The sequence below is a fragment of the Dromaius novaehollandiae genome, chromosome 2 (assembly GCF_036370855.1).
Source record: "Dromaius novaehollandiae isolate bDroNov1 chromosome 2, bDroNov1.hap1, whole genome shotgun sequence".
In the NCBI taxonomy this organism is placed as follows: domain Eukaryota; kingdom Metazoa; phylum Chordata; class Aves; order Casuariiformes; family Dromaiidae; genus Dromaius; species Dromaius novaehollandiae.
In genome coordinates, this window is record NC_088099.1 from 128620270 (window position 1) to 128638829 (window position 18560).

Sequence of the window (18560 nt, forward strand, 5' to 3'; positions counted from 1 at the left end):
TTTGCATTTTTCCCCACAGGACAGCGTTGTTTGATCATTATGAACTGGCAGAGTATTTGATTTCAATGGTAAGTATTTAATCAAGCAACATGTTTATAGAGATTATTGCTATCTATTCCTACAGGTCTGCATAGAGAAATTCATAAAGGAGTATGTTTTCTCAGGTATAGGTTATTAGATATATGTAAAAATATATAATTACAGTGGTAGTTTTGGCTCCATGATAGCACCTGACAGTTACCAAGGATGAAAACCTGCATTTTTGGTTTTATTTTAGTTATTGAAAAAGGTTTTGTAAACATCTTTTTATCAGATATGGCAAACTGGTTCAGTTATCCTCAGATTTAGAATATGAACTATGTAAATGAAATGAGCATTAAACATGCATTGAATTTAATCTGCTTTTCCCAGAAAGACATAATCTCTCTAATGTATGTACATACGGTTGTTCTGGGTCACATAGCCATATATTGAGGTTTGTGCCTGATCTAGAGGTATCTTTTATTCTGAGTATGGTTCAGTTATCTTTCTTCATTGAATAATTATGAGGGGAAAAAGAGAAAAAATGTAACTTGGGATGCTGCTGGCTGTGCTGAAAGTGTGCATTAGCCCCAGTTAAAAAGGCCCATATAATCATTATATGCCCCGCTCTGAGGGTGTACACTGCTGAGGAAAATTTCAAAAGCCAATGGAACTTTTGCATTTTATGTCAGCCGAGGTTTTTACTTAATTTCTTGCCAGCAGTGTTAGAAATGTTCTCTGCTACATAAAATTTTGCTTTTCTAAGGAATTCTGTTAAAGGGATTGGATTTACTAGATGTGCATATTTTTAATGCATTACCAAATGTTAGCTGGTGATGTTTGACTGCTGAAACTTGTCTGAAAAAATAACCTGTCTACGGAAGTTACTACCTGAGAAATACAGACACTAGTTTTTGCATGTGGAGGCTTGTGTGCACAAACTATTAGAGGGAAATATTTAATGATCCATTTGCTAAGAACAATCTGGTATTCCTTTAGTGTTTAACGATTTTGGCCGCTTTCATAGAAGAGAACCCGTGCTGAAGGTTTGTTTGACTTTCCATGCAAAGTATGTCGGTTTGAGACTTCAGGACTGTTTTTATTTGACCTGTCTGGGAATGGATCAAAATATGGCAGTCAGAGTTAAGGGGATGCAGCACATGCTACCGGTGCTGCCTCCTCTCTCAGACTCCTGGCAAGATCACTAGGCATCGCCTGTGCTGTGGTATACTTGAGAGTGAAAAGGGAAAGGTGGATAGAGACAATTGCGTGGCACTGGTTTTACTGCTCAAAAAGAATGGCAAATTTCAGTTCAGAATGGCTTTCTGGTTTTAATTAAGGACAAAATATATTTATTTTATGCTTTAAATATCCACATTTGATGCACATTACCTCATAAATAATTTCTTATTTTCTTATATTTGGCACTTTTCATGTTTGAAAATAAAAATTGTTCTAAACGGATGCACTGTTACATCTAGCTCTTCTGGATAATAAATAAAGATTATCCATGCTAAAACATATTGTCCAGGCAAACAGTGTATGCTATTTATGTCTAAATTACACCATTTTTGTAAGATATAGATGAATGTGCTACACAGAATCAGAGAATCAAATGGTACAGATATTTCTTGTACATTGTTTCATTATGTTGCATTTGGCCTCCCCATAGCATTGCACTGAGTACATGCTGTTGTTTCAATGACATGTACAGCTGTGTCTTTCAATATTTGTCAACTAGGTGAACTGAAGCCTTAAAAAAGGGAAAAAGATGAAAACCTAGATCAATATTCCAACTTTTAAATATGACAAAATTTTAAAAAAATTTATTTGTAATTTGGTATGCAAACTGAGCATTTTAAACACAATGACATTATCAAATAATGCCACTGTGGCCTTTGCCACATTTGCCATTTATGTACATAGTGTCTGGTCTGTGCACGCAAGTGATGCGACTGTATTTGCAAGTCATGTACACAGTGTGTATGTAATTTGAAAAAGAGTTAAGACAGGAAAATCAGAAGGGTCTTACAGTTTAGCTAGTATCTTAGCTATTTCTTTGGATCTTTTAGTAATTTTTTTGTGTACTGGACAATTAAGCATTGAGATGTCTGGTACTTCCTGAGTTTATTTCTCTTAAAGGTTGTTTCTGTTCGTATATTCTCTTGAAATGTGCTTCTTCAAAGTAATTAAGTGGTACTTTTACACATTTTTTGTCTCTTTTCGAATGTCCTTTTTTTTCCTTTTTTGTGTTCCTTCTTTTTCATTAAAAACAAAACAGAAGATTCAATTGGTATAAATACTAATGGATATTTAAAGTTTTTGTATATCATATTTATATGTCTATTCATTTGTGTTTAACACATATATTAGTGTATAAATGAAAAGTAAAAGAAGTTCAGAAGCTAAACTTATAAATTGTTAACTCAGCCATATCATAATTATTTGTGTCAATATATGAGATACTTCTTATTGTGCTAAATACATGATGAATGCTGCTGAATTCATTTTGCTGAGGGCTCAACAATATTAGCTAGAGAGAAAGTGACTATATTACATTTTATTAGCTGTAAATTGCTGCCCCTATGTTCACTGAAATGAAAGAGCCACTTGGATAAAAAGGTCCCTATTTGTTCTTTTGATGAATAAGAACGTTTTTCAGAGAATGGCTAACTTTGTAGAAGAGTAAGTGGGGAGAAGATGCTGTGTGGGTTACACTCAAACATTTAATCAGCGTACATTTGAAGCTTCCTGTTCTCTATGGTGAAGTAATCATTGAGCATTTATTGCGTATTTCTTATTACTATATTACAGGTTTTATTATCCTAGAAAGTAAATATTGATCATGAGTGTAGTTAATTCCGTTTTGATTTAGAGCTCGACCCAGATGTCATTCTGGTTAATGGAAAAACTTCCATTGACTTTTCAATGATCTTTGGATATCATGTGAAATAAAACAGAATTTGTTGTATACTTTGATAACCTCATCCAGTTTGTCTTACAGCTGAATTTCTGGAAAAAATCTGTGAGAAACATCATATAATACACCTCTTGTTAGCTCATTTATTTGCATCTTCATGCTCCCTTATTGGCAGGAGTTGATGGACGCAGATTTGTTTGTGCTCCTGGTGTTTTGCTGATATGACCATAGTGATGTATCAGCCTGGCAACCTGTACCTCATGCAAAAACAGACATAACAGCAAAACTGAGCTTTCACTGTAGTATCTCATTCCAGTCCTTGAGCTTCCCCTCAGCAAAATAAGTCATATCAAAACCCCTAAGTTTGGAAAATAAATATATGCTGTTGACACAACTGCCTTGTGGTCAAAATTAACTTGGCTGGTTTAGTTTATCTTGGCAAGAAGATGAAGATATATCAAGCTATACAGATTGAAACATGCTAGTTTCTGAATGTGTTATCACTAGAACAGTATTCATATATGTTAGTACAGTTGTTCAGAAGTGTCTTGTTCTGATAATAGTTTGTTAGGTAAGAGCACTTCATTCAAAAGGGCTCTTAATTTGGGTATTTTTCCAGAGCATTAATCCCATTATTTTCAAATTAGGGTTATATATTTAAAGTATATAAATGCATGGCAAAGTGCAGTAATAAAAGAGGATCAGATGTGAAGTCAGTATACCTAGAAGTAGGCCACTGTTATTTAGGTGTCTAAATACGTATTTAGATAACTACACTGTGGCTGATAGTTTGAAAACATAATTGTTTTATATGAAGATGTGTTTATTGAATTTACTTAATCTGGAGCATCTGGAACTACTAAGAATGCCAGTTATTCTGCTAGATATATAAAGGCCAGCACCATTTAAAGTTTGTATTTATTCATTATTCATGATAAACTTGAAATTCTTTATTGCAGGGAGCAAATATTGATAGTGTTGACATAGAAGGTCGATCCCCACTTCTGTTGGCCACTTCTTGTGCATCATGGAAAATTGTGAATTTACTGCTCTCAAAAGGTACAAAGAAATATATACATATGATATACTTCCTTTGAGCAAAGTTCATGCCTGTTAAAACTCTACATCTAGCTTTCCTGTTAATTTCAATTTGACACTTCAGCATGTAGTCCAGGAGCAACTGAGCTAAACAGCTGTTCTGTGCTGGTGACCCTGAAGATAAAGGAAGAATCAGGATGATTTCAATCCTTTTCATATAGAGTGAACAGACTATAGAAAAGTGCCTAGACTTGATGAGTCCATGTTTCATGCTTCTCAAGGTACAGGTGACACTTGCACTCCATCCCTGTGTTGCTTAGGAGTTCTCCACAGTAAGCAGAATAGTGGAATAAATACACCACTTCTGCAGAACGATGTTTCTTACCAGAAATCAGTATTACGTTTTAATGTTTGTATTTCAAGTGTTGCCTGCAGCTTTATTTAATCACAGTCCCCATCACAAGGTTTGAGCTTTGTTTTTCAATTGCCATACTTTTGGTGCCAGCTAAATATTAGTATATTTCCTTGTTAATAACATAATTCATTTTGTTAATGTTTTTTATCTTCAATAAAACGTTTAATGTAGTAACAATATTAAGGACTTTATTAAGACATATTTTTTTCCAACTGGCGAAAAACCCCTTGTTTCCTGTTGCTTTATGTAATGTTTTTATGGATTATTACTCAAATAACTGCCACATAAAATTACAGTGATTTTGAAAGTAGTGAAACATTGTTAAGACAATATGATTACAATGGGAGTAAACTGTAAATACAATATTAGAAGTGGTGATCATCTGCATCTTTAAATCATGTCTAGATTTGTGGGTGCTCAGTATCCCTGAATACAAGGGCCTTGTGTAAATCTTAGTGCTTTAATGAGATATGATATGCATACACACATGAGATAATGATGAAATCTGAGTGAGAGAAGTAATTTTTTATGAATAAAGTGATACATCATAGTGTTGACCAGAAATATTTATTTTATAGATTTGTTTTCAATATTCATTACTTAATCTTAATTATCATCAATAAGTGCCAGAGGCCAGCAATTTTGAAACTGCCAGTATTTATTTCCTTATTTATCTAGGAGCAAATGTATCCTTAAAAGATCATCTTGGTCGGAATTTCTTGCATTTGACGGTATTGCAGCCTGGAGGATTGCAACATCTCAATGAGAAATTTCTGCAGGTACAGTGAGCATCAGCTTACATCTTTCAGTGACCATTATTAGAAAATGTAAAGAAAAAAGCAACTACTTTTTCCATTTTGGAATGCTTGTAAAAGTTTTGGTTAAGCTACCCAGTGTCCCAGAAAATAGTTGGAACAGGTACATATCTATCATGAAAACATTTCAAAGCCAATAATAGAGTTTTCATATTGCCAGGCAAAGGAATAACATAATCCCAGAAATTATTTTGCTGTTGGCAGATTGAATAGCTCGAGAGGTAGGCAATGTAATGTAGAACTTTTCACTTTTATTTTCCCAGTTTGCATGCAGTAAAGCTAGGGGATGTGCTCATATTCAGTCAGGCTCCAGGACCTGCGTAGCTTACAGCATATTCTGCTGGAATTCTTTGTGGACTGGACTGTAATGAAGTCTTTGATTTTGTTTTAAAAAGGATTTCAAATATTTGGCTATGCTGAGGTAAAATACTTATATTGCTAGAGCCCAAGCTCACTTGAAGAAGAGAAGTTTTCTTGCATTCAGAGTACCAGGAATAACATTTTAAATGCGAATCAAGTAAAACTGATCTTAAGACATTCACTGTAATCTATAAACAACTTCAATTAGTAATTCAGAATGGATTTAACCTCCCTTTTTCAGTAGATTTTGAGAATCGACTTTAAAGTGGAACTATAACTCCAGTGTCTGCATTGACTGTAATTTTTCTAAAAATTCAGGCAGAGGAGTGGAACAGACTGGGATGGGGATTCTTAGTATTTTTAAGAAAGGACACACATAGGACAATGAGTGACAAGATATGGGAAAGACAGGGAAATGAAGATGAGAAAGAGAAATGCAATTATAAAACAGTGTACTGATAGTGCCTGACAGCTAGAGTTTTGCTGCTGAGTACAACTGACAGCAGTGAGTGTTATGGTTATGAATAGTTAAATACGGTTAAGAATCTCCTGTATTTCATTTGTTCTGTGGATGTATTGCAGTGAGGGCCCAGAATGGCAAGTTGCTCTGTTCTTTGAAGAGTAATTCTTTGAAAAAATGGTGACCCACAAATCAGCTCACTGTTAGTAAATTTACCTTTCTTAAGGTTTTTTTCATATTTTTAGATACTACTTTAAAAATAGTAATGCTACTGTTAGAAACTATTAGAAGCTATGGAGCATTAGCAATTTTGTGGTTGTGTTTTTGTTTTTCTTTTGGCAACAGATGGAACATATTAAAAATCTTGTTGTGGATGAAGATAATGAAGGATGCACTCCGTTACATTATGCATGCAGACAAGGTGTGGCCCTCTCTGTAAATAACTTACTCAGCCTGAATGTTTCCATATATTCTAAGAGCAGGGACAAGAAATCACCATTACACTTTGCTGCCAGGTTAGTAATGCAGCCTAGGCAATGAATTAATGCCATTTTTTCCACCCAGATTTCTTTGATATTCATTTCTATGTTAATCTTTCAAAGCTATGGGCGCATCAATACATGTCAGCGACTTATAAGAGATATGAAAGACACAAGACTTTTGAATGAAGGTGATAAGAAGGGAATGACCCCCCTTCACCTGGCAGCACAGAATGGTCATGAGAAGGTAGTTCAATTTCTTCTGAAGAGAGGGGCCCTTTTCCTCTGGTAAGTGTACAGATTTCCTTTTATTAAGGTAAAGAAGAGTTAACACCTTATATTTTACATCCATACCTTGGAAGAATTTCCTGGGGAAATCTATGTGATAACAAACAAATTGAGTTTCACTATACTAAGATGAAGTAATATTAATAGGAATAAAGTTGTGTGTTTATACTGTTTTGTGTATTCACTGTCTTTAAATGCAAAATTCCATAATATGGCCATGTTGTATGCCATGTCTGTTGCCAGGTATTCATAACAGAACATTATAAGCCTTTCAGTCATTAGAAAGGAACATCTAAGAAAACAGACACAATCAGCCCATATAAATAATAGAGTGAAAAAAAAGAGAAGAGACCAAAATACTTTTATAGAGTGGAACCTTTTACTTCCAAATGATGCATTGATAATTGCATAATAGTTGACAGAAGACGTGGACATCTCTGTAGTAGTCATGCCAAAGAAAAGATGTTTGAGTAAAAGGAGTTACATTTACTTTAAAATTATGAAAAGCTTTTCCATTTTTAATTACTGTTTTTTATACCTGCTATATCTTAAGTGATTATAAAGGCTGGACAGCCCTGCACCATGCAGCCTTTGGAGGATACACTCGCACAATGCAGATAATTTTGGATACTAATGTGAAATGTACTGACAGAGTGGATGAAGAAGGGGTATGTATTCACGTAACCTTATTCATTTCTAGTCTATTATTACTTTTAGAAAAAATGTCTCGGATACCCTATTAGTAGATTTGTTTCACTGTGAATTACATTCATAATATTCTGTTTTCTTTGGCAGATGTAAAACCTTTATATATCATCACTGTTAGCATTTGTTGCTTGAATTAGTATATAATTAATTACATTCTTACCCAATTCTTAGGAGTAGAAGACACAAAAATAGAAATAGCCTAATATAAAATACAAGGTACTGTAAGTGTATTAGACACATGCCTCTTTTCTCCACAATGGTGCAGCAATAACAGTGCAGTTAACAATGTAGTACAAAAACAATTTAAAGAGCTCGTATGGATTAAAAGAAATCCAACATCAATAATAGCTCATTTAGAAACTGTTTAAAATATACCTGTTTGGCACAGCTATATCCAACAGATATGGTTCCCATCCCACTTTGAAGTTTGGACAAAGGCCAAGTATCTGTTTGGTCAAGACAGAAGACAGAATGGTCAGTTTAAAGAATAGTTCAGTTGCCAGCATGGAAGAGATGTTGCTCATTTCTCAGAGGGTTGATGACTGAACCATTTAGAGTTACTAGCTTAGGAAAAACTCTTGCTTAGACGTACATCAGATGCCTATGCTCAGTTCTTAATTTTCCTCAGAAAAACCTAGATGAGTTGGGAAGGCTTTCAGAAGTAACTTTCAGTATGACTTGATTCCTAAACTACTTTAAATGTTGCGTTACTTTCGTGCAAATACCAAAGAATAAAGTGCTCCTATTAAAAAGCTGTGCCTGCAGATTTTCTTGCAGATTTGTTTGTACAAGCACATCTGGATATAATTTGGGATGGTCCTCTTCCTGATTATCAAATGCGGACTTTCTGTATCTGGAGATAACATCACTTTTACCTATTTGTGACTCACAGTTTGTTAGCTACAAAACTGCAAGATATTAATGAATTGGCCTTTCTTATTTGCAGCTGAGTTTCCTCTTCAGATTTTAACATTCCTGTGGCTGTAGGCATGGAATAAAGAGCTTCTCTATAATCTGTGTAAGAATCTTTATGAAGAGATTCTACTTTTTAATGTTGCTAGTAAAAGCATTGAGGACTTGCAGCTAAGAAGAGAATATTTAGGCTTTTTAATGTTGTAAAAAACCTGAAATATGCATTGTTTTAAAATGATTCACATGGATGCTTTGTTATACTGCTTTTCTGTACAGAACACAGCATTGCACCTAGCTGCAAGAGAAGGACATGCAAAAGCAGTAAGGCTACTTCTTGACTATGGTGCAAAAATTCTGTTGAACAAAGCAGTAGCCTCTTTTTTCCACGAAGCAATACACAATAGGAGGAAAGATGTAGTGTCTGCTGTCATTCTGCACAAAAGGTAAAGTAAACAAAAATGTTTTTCAAGTTTATTTTCTACTGTTTGACTTTTTTTCTTTTTAATCTAGTTTAAGTTCTGAAAAGTTGTAGTTTAATAAATATGATTTATGATTAAGTGGATATTTTAAAATTCCAGAGACTATGTAGTGGTCTAAAAAGCCATAAAAATGGTGTCATTATAATGAATATCAGATATGTGACAGGTTCCTTTCCATGTTAGGTTGAATGTTCAGTTTCTGTAAGAAAAACACCTAGAGGCCATAAGAAATATATAATCCTCTCCCATGTTCTCCCTCTTCTTACATACAGAATATTGGCCTTTCATGGAATAAATTAATACATACAGAATTTTAAGCACAATTGATATAATTCAAGCAATTTGATTTAAAATTGTTGTTTTAAATATGCTGCAAGTATTTAAAATGTGGTTAGTCCATTGCAGTTTAGAATATTTTCATATAGGAATGTAGCCAGTGTAACCCACTTCCAGAATAAAAATGTTGCACTATTGCCTAATGATCGCATCTTTTGCTAAAAGCTGCAGGAAGACAGGAAGTATTTTACTGAATTTATTACCCACCTAATATTGTAACCCAAGATTCCAGCTTTAGTTCAGGGTTCATATGGAGTGCAAAGAAAGACATCGGCTCTTGAGAAGGACCTAGCATAGTTGAAATATTTCTGTTTAATTGATAACACAATTAAACATGAATCATTCTTAGGGAGGCATTCAGAATATTACTCAATTACTTCCCTAACAGCTGATTTTTGGCTTGGTGGCATGTAAACGTATTATAGACTGTGATTTGCAGGATAATATCTTAAATAAAACTCAATCTAAAACTAACTTCATTTTAAAGAGAAACAGCTAATTCATTTTCCATTATTTCAACGCATTTTTGCAGATGGGAAGAAGCTGTTTTGACCTTCTCTCACTATTCTAGTGCCAATAAGTGTCCTTTGTTGGAAATGGTTGAGTATCTTCCTGAATCACTTAAAGTAAGTTTAGTCATTAAGAAATGACTACAGAAAAAGCTCTAGTTGTGTTGCATCTTATGTAGTTCTAAAATAAAACTAATATAAATTGATAGACAGATAAATTTATTTGTCTTTTACTAACACTTTCAGGTACCTCAGTTTAATTTCTTAATATTGGAAAAAGGTCTTAACTTCCTGAGGTTAATGGAGTTGAGTATAAAAGTGATGCAGGTGAGAGAATTGGATTCAAAACCAATAGAGGTGTTTTCACCTTCTCACTAAATGTTAAACCAATGTCAGAACAACTTTTTGATTAAAATATCAAGTAACTTGATATTTTGTTTACATAAACACTTCACATTTTACACTGGTAAACTACTATGTGTGCCATGTAGGCTGGGTGGGTTCATTAGTTAACTCCTACAGGTAAACTCTGGAGTTTCTTGTATTCATATGCCATAAAACCTGACAGAATCATCACTTCAATTAGATTAGATAACTGCCATGTTTTTGAAGATCATTTTCTTCAGATACATGCATTTTGTATTCTTTCCTAATATTATCAGTAATCACCTTTATTTATTTTTATGTTCATCTTCAAAGCTCGTTTTGGATAACTGCATAATTGAGTCTTCAGAAGAAAAGACAAGTCGAGACTTCTATGTAAGTGGAAGGAAAAATTTGTGAAGACTTTACATATTAAAGTTAATGATGATTTTAGGCTGGAATATGTCACAATGTCCTTAGCAATATTTTAGCAGCAATAAATTATTTAGATAATAGTTAAGTTAGAAAATCATCAGTTTGGCTTTTAGCTACGGATGCCAGACTAAGTTTTAATACCTTTTAAATATTTTCCATAGTTGCACGAGTCCTGGTGTAAACTGAAATCAACTAATACTTTAATTTGATGAATCTTGAATAATTCAGTAGTTATTCACCAATAACTGAATTTGAATCTGTGCTTTTAAAACGCTTTTGGTGAAAAAATCCTCAGTATTACTATGACTTTTAAAAATTACTTCATTGTGTAGTGGCATCTTTCAACTATTAGTCTCTCTTTTTTCTTAGTAAAGCCAGTAATTTTATTCTTTTTATTGCCTGTGTGAAACTGAAGAGAAAACGTTTTAATTTGTCTTGCAAGCTTGGGGAGTGTATATAATATATATTTATAGATGTATATAGAGGTGTATATGGATAAGGTGTGCTTGTAGATGAGTATCAGATAGATAAATAGAAAGCACATAGATAGCACATACATAAATAGGAAGTTTAACAGAAAGCACAGTTGACTGATCCTGTTTTATCCTTTGGGTTTCAAACTGCTTTGATATTCAGTTTCTGTAGTCTTGATGCTTACATATGTTAACAAGTATAATAATGAACTTAGGCAACCTATAGACTTTGCTGGGTTAATTTGTGCAATAAAGCTGGGTCTCAGACATTAAGGATGTTTCAAAATAATTGTGAATTGCAGAAGTAATACGTTTATGCATATCAAAAGCATGCCTATCATAAGCACCACAATTGTTTTCAATAATTCACCAGTTCTTGTGCAAAATCTAAAGCAGTGTACACCTTTTACGATGGTAAGGAGGCATGATATATTCTACAGTTATGTTATCTTTGAAACCATATTGAAAACCATCCAGTGGATTATTACACTGGATTGTGTCTACATCAGTAACAGAAAATTTGCAAAACTGCTGTTGTTTTCTTGTTTATATTATCAAAGGCATATAGCTTATACATATAAGCTTTTCTTCAAAGTAAACATTAAAACAAATTAGAATAATGAGAATGACCTTTTAAAACTGTGATATTTTAAGAAGATATTTGTATTTTTTCTTTTACAATAATTTGAAATGGCTGTTTATCCTGATCATCTTACAGTCATAGATGTGTATTTCAGTCTCATGTGTTCACTGGCAGGGTGACTAACAGTTACTAAACAACTATGTTCTAATTCTTTTGATACAAAAGACACCTCTTTTTTTTCCTAAAGGATAACCCTTTATAAAATTAAGCACATTATCTCAATCCTGTATCATCAGGTTTGTCATAATGAAATTCTGGTATCTTTCTTTTTCAGATTGAATATAACTTCAGGTATCTCCAGTGTCCTCTGATGCTTAACAAGAAACTAAAGGATGATGAAGACATTTTCTATGAGCCACTTACCACTTTAAATGCAAGTTCTTTATTTTACTCTTACATCATTCCATGCTATCTTGTTTGAGATAACATCAAGGGTTTGGAATTTTTTCACCGTAATACTTCTACTCCAAATATTACAACTCTATAGAATTATAGTATATTGGAATGACATATAGGGCAAAGTTCTTATAATCTAAATAATAAATAACATTTCTTTTAGGATTAGATGGAAGTTCTTAGTTTATTTGAACAGCTATTAATGTTTCAAGAGAACTTATTGTACGTGCAGATAGCACATCAAAGAAAACTGTACCTAGTCATTGTAGTGGCCATATTTGGGAATATAAGGCAATGAAAAACTTGACAAAACTGATTTTTATGTGCTTGCAGCTTATTTTCTTCATATGCTAATTGCAAAATGCTTTCTGTGCCTAGAACAAATTTTACTGTTCTTACACATGGTCAGTCTGTTCTGTCTAGCTCTGTCAGAACTCATTTAAAGAATGACCTCAATGGTTTTGTTTGATCATCTTACCTTTACTGGCAATTAGACTGGGTAAGCTGTTTAATAGTGAATAAATAAATATATTCTATTTAAATATAACTAGAAAAGCATGGTCATCTCTCATCTCTAGCCCCCATCCTGACAAATCTCATAATTGTGATTCTTATTTTTTTGCAAAATACACAAATATCTTTATACATTTATGGGTTTTTTAAAGTTTTTAAACAGAGCTTCAGGAGAAAAGGTGGATGCCTTGGTAGGCAGATAATAAGACAATCTAATAATAGCTTTGGGCCATAGTGCATAAACAAAAGAACTTTGCAGTATCTTGTACACATTGTACTTTTCATTAGGCTAATATTCGAATAAAGGAGAAGGTCTAGCCTGTTTTGTAAGTACTTTGCTCAGCTAAATGAGTAAAATTTGATCCTTTTACTCTCTTGTTTTGTAGGCCATGGTACGCCACAATCGCATGGAGCTACTCAGTCATCCTGTATGTAAAGAATATTTGCTTATGAAATGGTAGGTGTATTTTAATGTATATAAAATATAACACTGCGTGTCAGGCTGAAGGTTGTTGTACCTGTAAGCTGTCTGCTAAAATACATATATTTTTAGTATCAAGTTAAGCAAATGTCTTTTACACATAACCACTCATAAGAATGTTTAAAATATACTGATGACTATCATATAAAATACTGCTTAGAACTTTGTAATGACTGTTTGAGATTTCTTGAGGAGACCACCGCTATGTTTGTTTCCATTTTTATTGCAAGAATATGTAATATTGAATTAAAAAGAAAATGAACAGTTTATCAGAATGGCTAGTTTGCTTTTGTCCATGTACAACTTGATGGATGCATTCATCACAAAACAGCATTTGAAGAAATGTTTGTTTCCTTATGGTAGAAGCATTGTTTGCTATTAAATTTAAATCACACTTTTCTAAATTTGTAAATTGTTAAAATTTTAACATTTTTACTTTCAAGGATGGCCTATGGGTTTCGAGCGCATTTAATGAATTTAGGCATATATTCGCTTGGTCTCATCCCACTGACTCTTCTGGTCACCCACATACAGCCAGGAAGACCCTTGAATGGAACAGAAGTCTATGAAGCAAGACCATTAGAATATGAGGTACTGGGTTTTCTATTAGTTACAACATGTTTAGGATTTTTATAGCAAGAGGCTGATTATTTAAATAATTTCCTAAAATTATTTATGATTTAGCAACTGTAGGAATAGAATTGAAGTGTATGTGTTTATACATTCAGCAACAATTTCTGTAGTTAAAAATTTTCAGTGCTGATTTCTTATTTTTAATCTCATTTCTGAAAATTTCACTTCTGGTGCATGGTTTTTCAGTCTTTTCCCTAAAGTGAACATTTCTTTAAAGTGGAGCAAAAAGAATTAATGCATATTTAATTATGAAAAGACAGAAAACAATTCCTTCTTTAGCTTTTTATATCTTTTTAATTCCCACCCAAAATAACTGGACATTGCATATTTTAAATTTGACATAGAAATAGTCGTCATTAAATAAAGTGCTTTTGAGCATTCAGATACAGTTTTATTTGCTCATTTGCATATTACTTTTCTTACAGGTCCAATATTTCTTCACTAGGCTCATAAAATGTGAAGCTAAGATGGAATAAATTTTGTCAGTCTGTATATAGGTAGCACTGACAGTAGTAAGGAGTGTAACTGCAGAATGTGGCCATATGTTGATGGAAAGCTCCAGGAAAGGTCTTTAAGTGCACAGGATGTTTCCTAGAATCCCTATGTATAAACCTCAAAAGAATTAGGAAAAACTGTTGTGCCAAAATGTGAACGAGGTACCACCATTTTGGAATTACAATATCTCAAAATGAAGAACTTGATTAGGTAACAGAGTACCTGTGCATCATATTGACTTTTGAATATTTAGCTCTCAGTCAAAATCATTGTAGATGTGAGGCTACTCTGTAATAATTTATGAATATTGGATATGATCTGGTTCATGGTATACATTCAATGGAAATGATGCTTTAGTTGATACCATAAGGAAAGCAAGCAAGGATGAACCCTGCCTCAGGCTAAACCTGTCCTCCGTAGCTACTTCTGGGTTGTTAAGAGACAAAGTTCAAACTTTTTTTCAGAAGCTGGAACTGGGACAGTTAGGATAGTGTAGTGAACTGAAGAAGTTAAGCTTGCCAGGCCCACAGCTACAGAAGAATGCGGCTTTAGAAAAGAGACATTGGTGCAACTGGTTGGTGTCCTTTTTGTAAGTGTTTCCTTCCTGCAGTTAAAACTAAGCTGTATTCTGTCTTTTAAGAAGGCCGAGTTTTCACTGAACTGAATACTGTAAGACACGGAGGGGGTAAAACTGCAAGTAGTGCTGTTTTTGAACCTGTGATTACAACTCATACATAGTGTTACACTCCTGTGTCCAGTTGAAGAATGGGGGAGCTACAGAGCTCTGTCTCCAAGAGGCATAAAGTAGTGTATTCTGAGAAGACGGCCTGTATTCTTAGCCCCGAAACTGTAATGTACTGGTGTTAATGCTGAGAAGTTAGTTGTGAGGTGAATTTTTCAAATTCTCCATTTCAAATAGGTGATTATATCACTAAAGCCAAGGATTTTGGAAAAAAGGCAAGGAAGATACTTTGTTTTGGGGGAAAAAGACATACAACTGAAATAGGAACTCAAAAAGGATTTGCTAGTAGTTTGCTAGTAGTTTCATAGTAATATGAAATAAGATAAACTCTAAGAATACAAAAAGTTCATGTGGTTATCCCGATATATGAAAATGTCTGGAGAACCACAAACTGAGCCCAGAATAGTACCTACAGGATTCTCCAAGATGCAGAAGCCAGAAGGACTGGCAGAATTGGAAGAATTTATGCTCCACTAACTCGTCTTCCTGATGGAGGACAGGAGAATGAGACGAGCAGCATAAAACAGACAGAGGCATGACTCAAGACCGATGCAGGCTGTTGAATCATCAGAGACTAGATGGAAGAAGCACATTTGGTAGAAGGAATCCAGTGCTTGGCTGAGGAATGGTGATGCCAGCTAGTGGAGAAGCAGTGAACAGAACAACAGCCAAGAGATTGCTGCCTGAGAGACTAAAGCAAGAAAACTCACTTATATGCAATGTCATACAGTGGAGGAGATGATGTCCTAATGACCCAGTAATGGGAATAGAATGGGAAATTCCATCTCTGTAGGGAGCACAGAATTACAGAACATCTGTACTATCCTTTTACCCCAGTTTAAAGAGGGACACCATAATGGGGCAGATGCTGATGTGTATTGCAGTATCACTGTAAAGTAAGTGCTGTGAATTTGTGGTCTGCCTGTGAATTAATCAGCCCCTCAGATAGGAAATTAGCTCTGCAGTTTATTTAGTAAAGATGAAATTCACCTTTGTTATATGTGCCTGCGTTGGGCATTTCACAACATGTAAGTCTTTGCCTGTATTGTTTGTAAAGAGACATAAAAGGGAACAGCCAGATAAGGATGCCAGGACTTCAGTTTAGGTGCAAAGGTGCACAAGATGTACCTTTCAAAGACTTCTGTTGCCATTGATGATACTGCAATATGATAGTGAAATTAGGGACTGCAGATTTTGTCTTTGCATTCATCTAGTGACAAAACACTGAAAAAGTGGCATAAAAACTGGAATTTCAGTTCCCAAACTAGAATAATAGTAAAAAGGAAGCGGCACAGCAACTGTTTATCATGGGAATGCTGAACATTTCATATTTGGTTTGAATTACTTAAAAATGATACACATGGCATGGATTTTACTATAAACGTTTGTAGAACTGAATTCAGATAGCAATGAAAAGTTTATTTGACGCAAGCTAACAGATAATCTTAAGATAATGTGTGGCAACATAATGTGTATGAAGTAGGTAGAGCTTAAATAAAGATTGTTCATTTACAGATTTCTAAATTTTTTTGTGGTCTGTGATTTGTGTTTCAGGATTCATATTTCACAAGGGTGTGTATGTGTTTAGTTTTAATTATGAGTTTACTGGGAATCTGCAAAGAAATATTTCAGCTCATTCAGCAGGTAAATATATACCGAAATAGATCTATAACACATTAATCAGAGAGTGTGCTTGCATAGTAGTTTTTATGATATTGAAATGCATCTGATTTTTCTGTAATTGAACTGGAAATACCAGTTCGTTATTACATATAAGATTAAAAGTGAGAAGAGGATTTAAATAATATTATTAAATTCAGTCCATTAGTGATGCATGACTTGTAAATATGCATCTGTTTCTCTTAAATCCTAGAAATTGAAATATTTGTTGGATTACTCCAATCTGCTGGACTGGACAATTTATACTACAAGCATAATTTTTGTGTCTTCTTTATTTATTAATATACCAGCTCATTTGCAATGGGAATGTGGAGCAATTGCTGTATACTTGTCTTGGATGAACTTCTTGCTTTACCTTCAACGGTAACAAATACTTACATACTTTACGATAACACACTTTTATTATTTTCAGATGTTTTACATGTACTAGAGGTTGACTGATTAAATGTGATAGCCCTATTTCTGCTTCTAACTATACAAGTTTTCAGATTAGGACCTTAGGGTTTTTTTTTTTCTGATGAACTATTAACTAGGATTCAGTGTTTTTCATGTTGATAATCACAAAGCATATTATGCCAACTAAAGAAATAACCTATATATTTTGTGTTATGTAAGCAAAGCCAACATTGTGTGTTTTTAGGAAGTGTTTCACTATATTGTACAGACTGGTTAAAAAAAAAAAAAAGCCAATCAACCCAAAATAAAAATAAATACTACTGCTGAAAAGGAAATGAATTAGGAGAAGTAAAAGGAAGACTTTGTTGTTATGGATGATGCCTAGAACAAGGTGATGTCTTATAATTTTGTAGATTAAGTGGTAAACTCCAGTTTTCTACACCCCCACTGTCCTAATAAGCAACAATGATGGGTGAAGTTACTTACCTGATTATATAAGGTCTGTTTATTGTCAGTAATGGTCTTAATGTTATCACTGGTACAATAGTGTCTTGAGAGTCTTCAGGACTCTGGGAGATTTGAGAGGTGGGAAAAATAATATGGCTGTAGCACTTAAGACTAATAAAACGTGTTTGTGCCTCAGTGGCAGTGCCTTGCGCAAAGATGAAATGCATTTGATCAGCAGAAAGAGGTTTGAAGCTGTTCAGAATTTAAGGATGACTGTATGCAATAACACTGCCTATTGCCCTTCTGATTCTTAGTGCTTATATACACTTATCACCCCCATGAGTTTAGCAGACACTTTTGATGTGTTCTGTGAGCAAAATGGGGGTTGAACCTAAACCATAAAAAATAAGTTCCTGATTCCATCCTTCCTTGCGTTACGAGATAAAATGCTTTCCTTCCCTGAACATTGTTGTAGAACTTCACAGGTTCTCTACAAACCATTTTTCTAACTCAATGAGACTGCCTCTTCTGGAAGCAGCGTATAGCTCCATTGACTTCAGTGGAGTTTTGCCTAACACATACCAGCATAGGAGATTAGGCCTGTTTTACCTCCAGGTTGATCTTTTCAACCTCGTACATAATATTTCAGGGAGAAAACCCTGTGGAGGAATTTTCTCATTTGCTACTGTTATAGCATAAAACAATCATCTGGTCCCTGAATCTGGCAGAAGACATAAATTCTCAACTTCGTGTTTGAGGAAAGAGCTTAATCTGCTTTATGACAATTTGTGTTCCACGATCTGGCTCATGTTTAAGCCAAGACTAGGAGAGGCTTACCAGAGGACAGACTTGTTGGAAATACAGGCGCCTTAAAACTCTGCTATACTCCTCTTTCTGAGCAGTGATTTTTTTGTTTGTTTGTTTTCTGTACTTTGTAGTGGCATATTATCAAATGTAAGTCAAGAGTTCCTAAAAAGAAAAATTTTATAAATCAGTCTGGCTAATGCATCCTGATGCCAGTTGTCCTTTGTTCTGGTTACTAACTTGCATTTAAAAGCATCAGAAATGGAATAAATTCTTAATATTACTATTCTGAGTACAGCAGTTGTTGTACTGTATTGTA

General features: G+C 34.1%; 1 protein-coding gene across 1 annotated transcript in view; it reads left to right on the forward strand.

Moving 5' to 3' along the window:
• Positions 1-18560, forward strand: part of TRPA1 (transient receptor potential cation channel subfamily A member 1) — a 37499-nt gene that overhangs the window by 11871 nt on the left and 7068 nt on the right. The window contains exons 8-21 of the mRNA XM_026115147.2: positions 20-68; positions 3901-4000; positions 5073-5173; positions 6375-6544; positions 6632-6796; positions 7350-7464; positions 8693-8859; positions 9764-9857; positions 10440-10499; positions 11929-12027; positions 12950-13020; positions 13488-13635; positions 16469-16558; positions 16788-16957. Of these exons, the coding sequence (XP_025970932.1) occupies positions 20-68; positions 3901-4000; positions 5073-5173; positions 6375-6544; positions 6632-6796; positions 7350-7464; positions 8693-8859; positions 9764-9857; positions 10440-10499; positions 11929-12027; positions 12950-13020; positions 13488-13635; positions 16469-16558; positions 16788-16957 (1599 nt within the window). The remainder of the gene's footprint in view (positions 1-19; positions 69-3900; positions 4001-5072; positions 5174-6374; positions 6545-6631; positions 6797-7349; positions 7465-8692; positions 8860-9763; positions 9858-10439; positions 10500-11928; positions 12028-12949; positions 13021-13487; positions 13636-16468; positions 16559-16787; positions 16958-18560) is intronic.